The sequence below is a fragment of the Pristiophorus japonicus genome, chromosome 22 (assembly GCF_044704955.1).
Source record: "Pristiophorus japonicus isolate sPriJap1 chromosome 22, sPriJap1.hap1, whole genome shotgun sequence".
NCBI lineage: Eukaryota > Metazoa > Chordata > Chondrichthyes > Pristiophoridae > Pristiophorus > Pristiophorus japonicus.
Window position 1 is genome coordinate 69514890 of NC_091998.1, and position 13827 is coordinate 69528716.

Here is a 13827-nt window from a genome sequence, read left to right on the forward strand (position 1 = left end):
ATGGGAAGGGGGCTAATGGGGAGACAATGTTTAGTAGCTGACATCTTCTGGCACTTTTCTGGCTGGGTGCCGGCATTGTACGGAGCTGGTGCCATCCCGCTGACATTATCCAGCTGTCACTCACAACCCAACTTACTTTCTCTTCAGGATCCTCAGATACTGCAGTATCTCTGGCAGCTGCAGCAGGCGGAGTGACCTCAGGAACCTCAAGCCTGTGGGAGGGCAAACAAACAAAACTAAAATCAGCTTGCTGTGTACAAAATGACTGCTGCGTTTCCCACAATACAACTGTCACTACATGTCAAAACGTACCTCATCGGCTGTGAAGCGCTCTGGGACGTCCCGAGGTGGGTGGTGAAAGGCGCTATAGAAATGCAAGTCTTTCTTTCAGAGAGTTGAGATTGAACTACTCCATGCAAAGGGCGGTGTGGTATATTCACAGAGCACAGCACACAACACAGCTTTCTAACATTGCAGGCAGCTCTCGGAAGTCTCCGGAACCTCCTACTTCTGTTTATTATTAACTCTGTAGTTGCAGTACAGGCCAGACCAGGTCCAAGATCACCCCAACCTCTGTCGTTGAGCTGCAGTATGCGGACAATGCCTGCGTCTGTGCACATTCTGAGGCTGAACTCCAGGATATAGTCGAAGTATTCACTGAGGCATATGAAAGCATGGGCCTTACGCTTAACATCCATAAGACAAAGGTCCTCCACCAGCCTGTCACTGCTGCACAGCACTGCCCTCCAATCATCAAGATCCACGGCGTGGCCCTGGACAACGTGCACCATTTCCCATATCTCGGGAGCCTCTTATCAACAAAAGCAGACATTGATGGAGAGATTCAGCATCGCCTCCAGTGCACCAGCACAGCCTTCGGCCATCTGAGGAATAGAGTGTTTCAAGAACAGGCCCTCAAATCTACCAGCAAACTCATGGTCTATAGGGCTGTAGTAATACCCCCCTCCTGTATGGATCTGAGGCATGGACGATGTCTCCACAAGTCGCTGGAGATATATCACCAACGATGTCTCCACAAGATCCTGCAAATCCCCTGGGAGGGCAGGCGCACCAACATCAGTGTCCTTGACCAGGCTAACATCCCCAGTGTTGAAGCACTGACCACGCTCCATCAGCTTCGCTGGGCAGGCCACATAGTACGCATGCCAGATACAAGACTCCCTAAGCAAATGCTTTACGTGGAGCTCCTTCATGGTAAACGAGCCAAAGGAGGACAGCGGAAACGTTATAAGAACACCCTCAAAGCCTCCCTGGTAAAGTGCGACATCATCACTGACACCTGGGAGACCCTGGCCGCAGACCACCCGAGGTGGAGAAAGTCCATCCGGGAGGGCGTTGAGCTCTTTGAGTCTCGACACAAAGAGCGTGAAGAGGTCAAGTGCAGGCAGCGGAAGGAGCGCGCGGCAAACCAGCCCCACCCACCCCTTCCCCCGACGAATGTCTGTCCCACCTGTAACAGGGTCTGTGGCTCTCGTATCGGACTGTTCAGCCACCAAAGAACTCACTTTGGGAGTGGAAGCAAGTCCTCCTCGATTCCGAGGGACTGCCTATGATGATGAGTACACAATACGTCTACATCCACAGTGTGGAGCTACAAACATTACAAGCTCACAGACATTACACGTCTCCCTCCTAAATGAAGTTATTATAACAAACATCATACATAACTTGCATGTTTATACATAACACAGGATATGGACTTATTTTGCCATATTTACAAATTTAACTTTACCACTTGTTTTCTGTTTTGAAGAGGGTACCTTCGCTCTCGAACAGAACCTTCCAAACATGGTCTCGAATCTAAAATCATTCGAGACTCATCCTGAGGAACGTTTTCCTCCACGGAATTTCCTTGATTTCCATTTGAACTCACTCTAACTTCAGACTCTTTGTTTTCCTGACTCGGACTCAGATTTTAATTCTGATTCTCTCCTGGATTTGTTTCCAGTACATTGGATTTAGGATTTGCTACTGGTGTATCAAAACTATCTGATGAGTCAGAAATAATTGAATCATTCCCACCTTCAACTCCTTCCATGTCTGTAGGTAAAATATGATCAATATTAACAAACCTAACCTGTCCATTATCAAACATCTTTACCAAATATGTGCGAGGACCACATATCTTCACCACTCTTCCTGGTAACCACTTTACCCATTTATGGTGATGGTTCTCCACTCTCACCTTCTGGTTTAATTTCACACTTCTCTCTTTTACTCTACCTTTATCATGATTCTCTTTCTGTCTTAATTGTGTCTCTTCTACGGACTGTGCCAAGTTTGGTTTTAACAACGAGAATCTGGTTCGTGGCTGTCGTTTGAGAAACAACTCTGCTGGTGTTCTACCAGTAGTTGTATGAGGAGTATTACGATACTTAATTAGAAAATTAGACAATTTGTGATCCAATGACAACTGTTGTTTCCATGGATTTGGATCTAACATTTGTTTTATGAGGGCACGTTTTACAATTTGTACAGTGCGCTCTGCTGCACCATTCGAAGCAGGATGGTATGGTGGAACCTTGGTATGTTTCACAGCATTTTTGCTCGTGAACTGTGCAAATTCTTCTGAATGAAATTGTGGTCCATTATCGGACACAATTTCTTCTGGGAGGCCAAATGAAGAAAATAAACTTCGCAAAATGCTTAATGTTTTAATTGTTGTTATTTTCCACAGTGGAAACACCTCAACCCACTTTGAATGGCTATCAATCACAATGAACAATTGTTGTCCTTCTAACTCAGCAAAATCGATATGTAGCCTTTGCCACATCCTGGGAGGCCATTTCCGTAGCTGTAATGGTACTGGTGGTGGTTGCTTGCTTACCAATTGACATGTCATCACTGACTCACGATAAAAACATAAGAACATAAGAATTAGGAACAGGAGTAGGCCATCTAGCCCCTCGAGCCTGCTCCGCCATTCAACAAGATCATGGCTGATCTGGCCGTGGACTCAGCTCCACTCCCCCTTAACCCTTAATTCCCTTATTGGTTAAAAATCTATCTGTAATTTGAATACATTCAATGAGCTAGCCTCAACTGCTTCCTTGGGCAGAGAATTCCACAGATTCACAACCCTCTGGCAGAAGAAATTCCTTCTCAACTCAGTTTTAAATTGGTTCCCCCGTATTTTGAGGCTGTGCCCCCTAGTTCTAGTCTCCCTGGCCAGTGGAAACAACCTCTCTGCCTCTATCTTGTCTATCCCTTTCATTATTTAAAATGTTTCTATAAGATCACCCCTCATCCTTCTGAATTCCAACGAGTAAAGACCCAGTCTACTCAATCTATCATCATAAGGTAAGCCCCTCATCTCCGGAATCAGCCTAGTGAATCATCTCTGTACCCCTCCAAAGCTAGTATATCCTTCCTTAAGTAAGGTGACCAAAACTGCACGCAGTACTCCAGGTGCGGCCTCACCAATACCCTGTACAGTTGCAGCGGGACCTCCCTGCTTTTGTACTCCATCCTTCTCGCAATGAAGGCCAACATTCCATTCGCCTTCCTGATTACCTGGTGCACCTGCAAACTAACTTTTTGGGATTCATGCACAAGGACCCCCAGGTCCCTCTGCACCGGAGCATGTTGTAATTTCTCCCCATTCAAGTAATATTCCCTTTTACTGTTTTTTTTCCCAAGGTGGATGACCTCACACTTTCCGACATTGTATTCCATCTGCCAAACCTTAGCTCATTCGCTTAACCTATCTAAATCTCTTTGCAGCCTCTCAGTGTGCTCTACACAACCCGCTTTCCCACTAATCTTTGTGTCATCTGCAAATTTTGTTACACTACACTCTGTCCCCTCTTCCAGGTCATCTATGTATATTGTAATCAGTTGTGGTCCCAGCACCAATCCCTGTGGCACACCACTAACCACCGATTTCCAACCCGAAAAGGACCCATTTATCCCGACTCTCTGCTTTCTGTTAGCTAGCCAATTCTCTATCCATGCTAATACATTTCCTCTGACTCCGCGTACCTCTATCTTCTGCAGTAACCTTTTGTGTGGCACCTTATCGAATGCCTTTTCGAAATCTAAATACACCACATCCATCGGTACATTTCTATCCACCATGCTCGTTATATCCTCAAAGAATTCCAGTAAATTAGCTAAACATGATTTCCCCTTCATGAATCCATGTTGCGTCTGCTTGATTGCACTATTCCTATCTAGATGTCCCGCTATTTCTTCCTTAATGATAGTTTCAAGCATTGTCCGCACTACAGATGTTAAACTAACCGGCCTATAGTTACCTGCCTTTTGTCTGCCCACTTTTTTAAACAGAAGCGTTACATTAGCTGCTTTCCAATCCATTGGTACCTCCCCAGAGTCCAGAGAATTTTGGTATAACTTCCGCCATCTCTTTTAATACCCTGGGATGCATTTCATCAGGACCAGGGGACTTGTCTACCTTGAGTCCCATTAGCCTGTCCAGCACTATCCCCCTAGTGATAGTGATTGTCTCAAGGTCCTCCCTTCCCACATTCCTGTGACCAGCAATTTTTGGCATGGTTTTTGTGTCTTCCACTGTGAAGACCGAAGCAAAATAATTGTTTAAGGTCTCAGCCATTTCCACATTTCCCATTATTAACTCCCCCTTCTCATCTTCTAAGGGACCAACATTTACTTTAGTCACTCTTTTCCGTTTTATATATCTGTAAAAGCTTTTACTATCTATTTTTATGTTTTGCGTAAGTTTACCTTCGTAATCTATCTTTCCTTTCTTTATTGCTTTCTTAGTTATTCTTTGCTGTTGTTTAAAATTTTCCCAATCTTCTAGTTTCCAACTAACCTTGGCCACCTTATACGCATTGGTTTTTAATTTGATACTCTCCTTTATTTCCTTGGTTATCCACGGCTGGTTATCCCTTCTCTTACCGCCCTTCTTTTTCACTGGAATGCTGTATCGATGTACTCTATATCTTTATCAAGACCTGGCCACCATAAATAACTGCGTGCAAAACTCTTGGTCAAGCACATTCCCAGGTGCTGGTCATGGAGGTCTCCTAATAATTTGGACTTGAATTTGTTTGGTATAACCACTCTTGCACCCCACACGATACAATCTTTATCGACTGATAATTCATTCCTACGAATGAAGAATGGATGTGTATCTTTGTCTGTTCCCTGGTTTGGCCATCCATTTGCAATATACTCATTCACCTTTGACATCACTAGGTCACGTTTGGTTGCTCTACCAATCACTTCAGCTGTGACTGGCAGTTCATCAATGTATGAAAAATAGAACACTTCTTCCCTATCGGGTGTTAATTGTGATGGGGAAGGCAATCTAGACATAGCATCAGCATTACTGTGATCAGCTGATCGTCTGTATTCAATATCATATGTATATGCTGATAAAATCAAAGCCCATCTCTGCATTCGGGCTGCAGCTAATGTTGGAACTGGGGACTTTGGATGGAGGATTGCTGTCAGGGGCTTATGGTCCGTAACGATGGTAAACTTACAACCCTATAAGTATTTGTGGAATTTCTTGATCCCAAAAATTAATGCCAAAGCTTCCCTTTCAATTTGCGCATAATTACTCTCACTGGCACTGAGAGTGCGTGAGGCAAAAGCAATTGGTCTCTCCTCCCCACTATGTAGTACATGAGAGATCACTGCCCCAACTCCATACAGAGAGGCATCACATGCTAGCTTAATCTCCTTAGATATGTCATAGTGAACTAACATGGCGCTCTCTACAATTTGCTTTTACACTCCTTGAATGCTGTATCGCATTCTTTTGACCCCTTCCAATGGACCTGTTTTTTCAATAGTTCATTCAGTGGATGTAATACTATAGCCAAATTTGGTAGGAACTTCCCATAATAGTTTAGAAGAATGAACGAAGTTCAGTGACATTCCTGGGAGTGGTTGCATTTCTGATTGCATCCAGCTTTCCCATGGTTGGATATAAACCATCTTTGTCTACTCTGTACCCTAAGTACTCCACTGAGTTTTGAAATAACTCACACTTACGAGCAGACACTCGTACTCTGTGCTTCTCTAGCTGTTTGAGGACTTCATTCAATATGTTATTATGAATTTGCCTATTTGGTGCTGAAATTAGTATGTCATCCAAATAACATACTACCCCTTCAATACCTTGCAAAATCTGGTTCATCACCCCTTGGAATATGGCAGGGGCGGAAGACACTCCAAACGGTAGCCTATTAAATTGATACAGGCCTAGATGAGTATTTGTAGTCAAGCATGACTTGGACTCCTCATCTAGTTCAAGCTGTAAGTAGGCATTCGTAAGATCCGTTTTGAGAAGATCTGACCACCTGTCAGTGTTGTGAACAAATCTTCTATATTCAGCAATGTATTGGGGACATTACCCTCTAGAACCTGGTTTACGGTTACTTTATAATCACCACACAATCTTACCTTACCATCGGACTTGGGTACAACAACAATGGGTGTAGCCCAATTACATCGATCTATCTTACAAATAATGTTCTCAGTCTCTAGTCTTTTGAGTTCTTGCTCAACTTTCTCCTTGAGTGCATATGATACGGAATGTGGCTTGTAGTAAACCGATTTAGCATCCTTCTGTACCCTGACACTCACCTTGAAGCCTTGGATCGGACTGCCTATTTCGCAGAACACCTTCGGTACTTTTTGACAACCTCATCCGTTGATGAAAATCTCGTTTCAACACAGAAAATCTTACTCCAATCCAGCTTCAGTGATCCCAACCAATTTCTTCCCAGTAAGGCAGACTTGTCTCATTTCACTACTATTAGAGGCAAGTTCTGAAATTGATCTTTATATTTCACCGGTACGGTGATACAACCTACCACAGGAATGTTCTCTCCCAAGTAGCCTCGCAGCTCTATCTTGGATTTCTCCAGTTAGAAATCACGTAATTTGTCGAGGTACAGCGACTCCGGTACTACACTCACGGATGCACCCGTGTCGATTTCCATTGGTATCTTGAATCCCGCAACATCTATGTGGATTTTGATACTTTTCGAATCGCTGTCCATTAACCTCGTGCTACTGATGACGTGTAACTCTAACATCTCCTCGTCTTGTTGTTGTTCTTCCATGCTATGTAGTCTCTTGGGATTTCTACTCATAGCTTTGAACACTGGACTCAGCTTTAAAAGCTGATTTACCCTTCAGTCGGCATGCCTTCGCATGATGCCCAGTCTTCCTGCAGAAGAAACACTCTGCCTTCACGTATGGACAACTTTGAGCAATGTGTTGTCCCAGGCACCTATAGCACGACTTCGACGCTCTGTTAGAATTTCCAGTTTCTGAGACTTTGGGCCCCCTCTGCCTTTTACTTTGAATCTGCAGGTGATTTACCTCGGTTGACTGACGACTGTAATTATTATGAAATTCTCGGGAATATTGATCAGCCATGCCCATCGATCTCGCTGTCTGAAAAACAATCTCAAAAGTCAAGTCATCCGTCGTCAATAACTTCTTTCTGATCGCATTATTTTTCAGCCTACAAACAAAACGGTTCCGCAATGCTCGGTTTTGAATGTTTCCAAAATTACAGTAAATAGATAGCTTTTTTAATGCTACGATGTAATCACTGCTACTTTCATCAGTCTTTTGATTTCGTATATCGAAACGATAGCGTTCAGCAATTTCTAACAGTTTGGGGTTATAGTGCTGCTTTAGCTTCATTAAAATCTATTTAAGCATTGTGTCCCTTGGCTCGTCAGGCACAAGCAGATTTACAAGGGTTTCGTACAATGTTGGATGCTGCAGATAAGAAGATAGCTCGCTTCCGTTCCAACACAGCCCGGTTCCCTGGAACTTCGATGATATTATTTGCAGTGAAATACACTTCTAGCCAATCCACATGCGCTTTAAATCGTTTCCGGTGGTGTCTATATTCCCCTAAATGACACATGACTCCTACGGATGCAGCCATTTCGATCTCGGCAGTGTGCTGTATTTTACCTCGGATTTTGTAGCTTTTTCCAAAGGCAGAGAAGCTCCCAAAGTCTCTGAGTCAGCTGGCTGAATCCTTCACCAATAAAAATTGCAGCTGAGATCATCGAAAAATCCCATTTCGTTGCCAGATGTGATTTATTCATAGAGCACAGCGCACAACACAGCTTTCTCACATGGCAGGCAGCTCTAGGAAGAATCCGGAACCTCCTGCTTCTGTTTATTATTAACTCTGTAGTTGCAATACACAATACGTCCACATCCACAGTGTGGCGCTACAAACATTACAAGCTTACAGACATTACAGTCGGTGAACATGCGAAATGGACTGTGTACAGAATGTGGATAGGTATACAGGAACAGGAGGAGGCCCATTCAGCCCCTCGAGCCTGTTACACAGGAACAGGAGGAGGCCATTCAGCCCCTCGAGCCTGTTACACAGGAACAGGAAGAGGCCCATTCAGCCCCTCGAGCCTGTTACACAGGAACAGGAGGAGGCCATTCAGCCCCTCGAGCCTGTTACACAGGAACAGGAGGAGGCCCATTCAGCCCCTCGAGCCTGTTACACAGGAACAGGAGGAGGCCATTCAGCCCCTCGAGCCTGTTACACAGGAACAGGAGGAGGCCATTCAGCCCCTCGAGCCTGTTACACAGGAACAGGAGGAGGCCATTCAGCCCCTCGAGCCTATTACAGAGGATCCCACAGAGCGAGTCAGGTTGTGGGAGTTGGGGGCGAGCCTCGTTAGGAAATATCCGGCAGTTCCATGGTCATGCTTTCTGCTGCCAACCCACAAGTGATCAGATTGACTGAGTTCCCTTTGACCATTCGCCATTGGTCGACTTGCGACCTCAGGTGTGGCTATCCCAGGGTCGTCAATGCTGGTTGAAGGCATGCTGGGAAGTCTCACCACATGACATAATGGCAGCGTCACGAGTGGCACTGACCAGAAGGGTGGGGGGAGGCAGTGTGGCGTTACTGTGGCAATCAAACTGCGGCAGACCATCGAGCCTCCGGGAGTGCTCCAAAACACGGAGCCACCACTCCGTCCCTGTTTCCGATGATTATTTTCCCAGGGTGCTCCAGCAGCGTGCCGGAGACTCCAGAACATTCCGGGAAGGTTGGGCTACCCCCAGCACAGGAGCAGGACCACAATCCTTTGTTTCAGGACCCCCACATGGCGTTGGGGAGAGGCTTCGATGTGAAGAACACAAGACGAAGATTTGAAATATGGGGGAGCGCAGCCCACGGTCTCGGTCACCAAGCGGCGAGTGGGGGTCACTCACCGACACAGTCCTTGTTAAAGTAGAGCGAGACGATGACTGGCGGGATAGTGAAGAAATCCACAATGGAGTTGAGCTCGAACCAGAACCGAAGCTTATCTCCAGCTGCGATATACTGTCACACAGAGAGAGGGGTGAGCCTTCGGGCCTGAACTCCTCATCACACCCAGCCCACCTTCACTCTACAGGGGTCCGGGAGGAGGAGTGACTGACCCTACCCACCCTCCACCCCCACCCAACCCTCACCCTACCCCCACCCCACCCCAACCCCGCCCCCACCCCACCCCCACCCCACCCTACCTCCACCCCACCCCCACCCCAACCCCCACCCTCACCCCACCCCCACCCTACCTCCACCCCACCCCTACCCTCTACCCCCACCCCACCCCTACCCTCTACCCCCACCCCAACCCCACCCCCACCCTACCCCACCCCATCCCCACCCTCACCCACCACCCCACACCCACCCTCATCCCCCCACCCAATCCCCACCCCTACCCCCACCCTCACCCTCCACCCCACCCCCACCCTACCCCCACCCCACCCTCACCCCTCTCTGACCCCACCCTCATCCCACCCCCACCCTACCCCAATCCTACCCCCACCCCCACCCCCACCCTCACCCCCCACCCCACCCCACCCTACACCCACCCTACCCCCACCCTACCCTCACCCCACCTCACCCACCACCCTCACCCCGCCCCACCCCCACCTCACCCGCCACTCCCACCCCCACCCCCCCACTACCCCAACCCCACTGACCCCCAACCCACCCCCACACCCTCATCCCACCCAGAGGGGAGGAGGGGGGGGAAAGGGGATGGGTGCGTGAATATGGAGGGGAGGGGAGTGGGGAGGGGAGGAAAGGGGGAAAGGGGAGGGAATGGGAATGTGGAGGGGAGGGGAGTGGGAGTGCGGAGGGGAGGAGAGGGGTAAAGGGGAGGGGAGTGGGAGTGCGGTAGTGGGGGAGCTGAGGTGAGCGATGGGCCACGTGAGGCTGCCCCAGAGATCCCCTCCTCCCAGGCCTGCGGGTAGCGGGAAATCGCGAGGCTTTAGGTGACCCTCGGGATAAGAGAATACGGTAATCGGGCAAAACTTGACACTGAGCCACATAAGGAGGTATTAGGACAGATGGTCAAAGGCTGGGTCAAAGAGGTGGGTTTTAAGGAGTGCCTTGAAGGAGAAGAGAGGTGGAGAGGTTTAGGGAGGGAGTTCCAGAGCTTGGGGCCCAGGCAACTGAAGGCACGGCCACCAATGGTGGAGCGATTATAATCGGGGGATGGGCAAGAGGGCAGAATTGGAGGAGCCCAGAGATCGAAGGGGGGGGGACTGGAGGAGGTTACTGAGATAGGGAGGGGCGAGGGCCATGTGGGGATTTGAACACAAGGATGAGAATTCTAAAATCGAGGCACAGTGCACTGCGAGAGTCAGCGGAGAATTTTTGTGTTTAACTCCCTGGTGTGGGGCTTGAATCCACAAACTCGATGAAACGACGGAAAGGAATATGACTTACGCGCAGTCCAAAGTAAAAGAGAAAGAATACGTTGAATCCCAGATCCACTGCCTGCAGCTTGTCCAAAATTATTCTGGGGTTTTGTTCATACCTGTAGGAATGGGAGAACAAATTAAAATCTTTCCTCCCACAATCCCACCCCCTGCTACCGAAGCCGGAGAATCCCCCCTCGCCCCACAAGCTTTGCCAGCCGAAAGTCTTCTCCAGATTTCAAGGTGGACGAAGGGCTTTCCCAGTCCCTGCCCCATTCACACTTACTCTGTTGATGACATGAAGTAGATGAAGAGGGAACCGAAGCTCAGTAAGAACACCATCATCACCTATCGAAGAGAAACACAAGTCATATAACGCTAACACACGCAGGAGGGTGGGACACGAGGCTGGGGGAGGGGGAGGGGGGGCTGGGAGAGGGGGAGAGGGGGGCTGGGGGAGGGGGATGTGGGACTGGGGGAGGGGGAGGGACTGGGGGAGGGGGATGTGGGACTGGGGGAGGGGAGGGGCTGGGGGAGGGGGACGTGGGACTGGGGGAGGGGGACGTGGGACTGGGGGTGGGGAAGGGACTGGGGAGGAGGATGTCGGGTTGTGTACACTGAGTTCGAGAGTGATGTAGTTAAATCCACAACTACGGTCTTAAATTTAAACAAAAACTAAACTAATTACAGAGGTATGAGAGGCGAGTTGGCCAATGAAGATTGGGAAAGTGGATTATGGGATATGATGGTCGATAAGCAGTGGCAAACATTTTAAGAAATAATGGAGTAAACTAGCAAGAAATATAGCAACAGTTTGTAAGAACTTCTTCTACATGTTTGCTTTTTGAAAATCCAAATATACTACATCCACTGGTTCCCCCATATCTATCCTGCTAGATACACCCCAAATATACTACATTCACTAGTTCCCCCATATCTACCCTGCTAGATACACCCTCAAATATACTACATTCACTGGTTCCCCCATATCTATCCTGCTAGATACACCCACAAATATACATAGAAGCATAGAAACATAGAAAATAGGTGCAGGAGTAGGCCATTCAACCCTTTGGAGCCTGCACCATCATTCGATAAGATCATGGCTGATCATTCACCTCCGTACCACTTTCCTGCTTTCTCTCTATGCCCCTTGATCCCTTCAACTGTAACTCCCTCTTCAATATATCTAACGAACTGGCATCAACAACTCTCTGCGGTAGAGAATTCTACAGGTTCACCACTCTCTGTGAAGAAGTTTCTCCTCATCTCAGTCCTAAATGGCTTACCCCTTATCCTGAGACTGTGACCCCTGGTTCTGGACTTCCCCAACATCGGGAACATTCTTCCCGCATCAAACCTGTCCAGTCCAGTCAGAATTTTATATGTTTCTATGAGATCCCCTCTCATCCTTCTAAACTCCAGTGTATAAAGGCCCAGTCGATCCAGTCTCTCCTCATATGTCAGTCCTGCCATCCCGGGAATCAGTCTGGTGAACCTTCTTTGCACTCCCTCAATAGCAAGAATGTCCTTCCTCAGATTAGGAAACTACATCCACTAGTACCCCTACAGCTACCCTGCCAGATACACCCTCAAAAACACCAATAGATTTGTCAAACATGATTTCCCTTTCATAAAACGGTGATGACTCTATTAGGAAAGTTTGAGTGCTTGAGAAACTAAGGGAACTAAAGGCCGACAACTCCCGGACCGGATGGCCTAAATCTTAGGCTTTTTTAAGAGGTGGCTACAGAGATAGTGGATGCATTGTTTGTGATCTTCCAAAATTCTCTAGATTTAGAACAGTCCCTATGGATTGGAAAATAGAAAATGTAAGCACGTTATTCAGGAAAGGAGGGAGAGAGATCAATTGGCTTGACATCAGTAGCAGGGAAAATGTTGGAATCCATTCTTATGAATGTGGTAATAGGACACTTAGAAAATCACAATGTGATAGGCAGAGTCAACACGGATTTATGAAAGGGAAATTGTGTTTGACAAATCGATTTGAGTTTTAAAATCTAGAACCAGGGGTCACAGTCTCAGGATAAGGGGTCGGCCATTTAGGACTGAGATGAGGAGAAATTTCTTCACTCAGAGGGTGGTGAATCTTTGGAATTCTCTGCCCCAGAGAGGTGTGGAGGCTCAGTCGTTTAGTATATTCAAGACAGAGATCGGTAAATTTTGGACACTAGGTGAATCAAGGGATATGGGCATCGAGTGAGAATGTGATGTAGAAGATCAGCCATGATCGTATTAAATGGCGGAGCAGGCTCGAGGGGCCATATGGCCGACTCCTGCTCCTATTTCTTATGTTCTTATCAGGAGGCCTGTCTCCCAGCCCAGCAAGTCCGACATTATTCTTAGTCAGGCGCATACTACTGCCCTGGGTTGGTAACCTTGAAGAAAGGTTCCAAAAATGAAGGAACTTCTGTCATTCAGAGGAACCTGTCCTCTTTGTCCGGAAACTTTTGGACTGATTCTCGAACCCTCTTTTTCTCCATCACTCACAGCCTAGTTGGGGTAAATATCTCGAGTGGGAACTGGGCATTAGACCATGCAAGGTGTGGCACCCCATCCTGAGCACAATAACCATGGCAATGTACGCTGCAGCCAATCACTGGATTGGCATCAGGAGGGAGCTTCTCATGGATTGCTCCCGGCCCAGAGTCTCGCACAGTGTCCCACACCAGCGATGCTTTCATTCCGCCCTTGTACCAAGTCTAAGTGCCTCTGCTGTGACCTCTCACTCTCGTTACTCACAAGCACTCGGCCAGTCAGAGATTGAGCTGATATCATTTTCTGCGCCCATTCCTGGACTTCGATCAACAGCTTGCGGTCCTTTATTTTCGATGTCTCCACTGTTAGCAGCTCCTACGGCACATTTAGCATCGACAGTTAAGTGAACCGAGACACCCCCATCGCTCTGACACAAACAGCAATGGTCACTGTTGTGGGTTTCCTGGCACTGAGCCCCACTGGGACCAGTGTGGGGACCTGTGGGAGGGGCAGTACTGAGGGTGCGCTGCACTGTCGGAGGGGCAGTAGTGAGGGAGTGCTGCACTGTCGGAGGGGCAGTACTGAGGGAGTGCTGCACTGTCGGAGGGGCAGTACGGA

At 47.8% G+C, this 13827-nt stretch overlaps 1 protein-coding gene across 1 annotated transcript in view; it reads right to left on the minus strand.

Moving 5' to 3' along the window:
- LOC139234659 (calcium-activated potassium channel subunit alpha-1-like) overlaps positions 1-13509 on the minus strand; it is a 215629-nt gene extending 202120 nt beyond the window's left edge. The window contains 5 exon segments of the mRNA XM_070865340.1: positions 137-212; positions 9229-9340; positions 10739-10795; positions 10960-11058; positions 13474-13509. Of these exon segments, the coding sequence (XP_070721441.1) occupies positions 137-212; positions 9229-9340; positions 10739-10795; positions 10960-11058; positions 13474-13509 (380 nt within the window).
- Between the last annotated feature and the right edge of the window lie 318 nt (positions 13510-13827).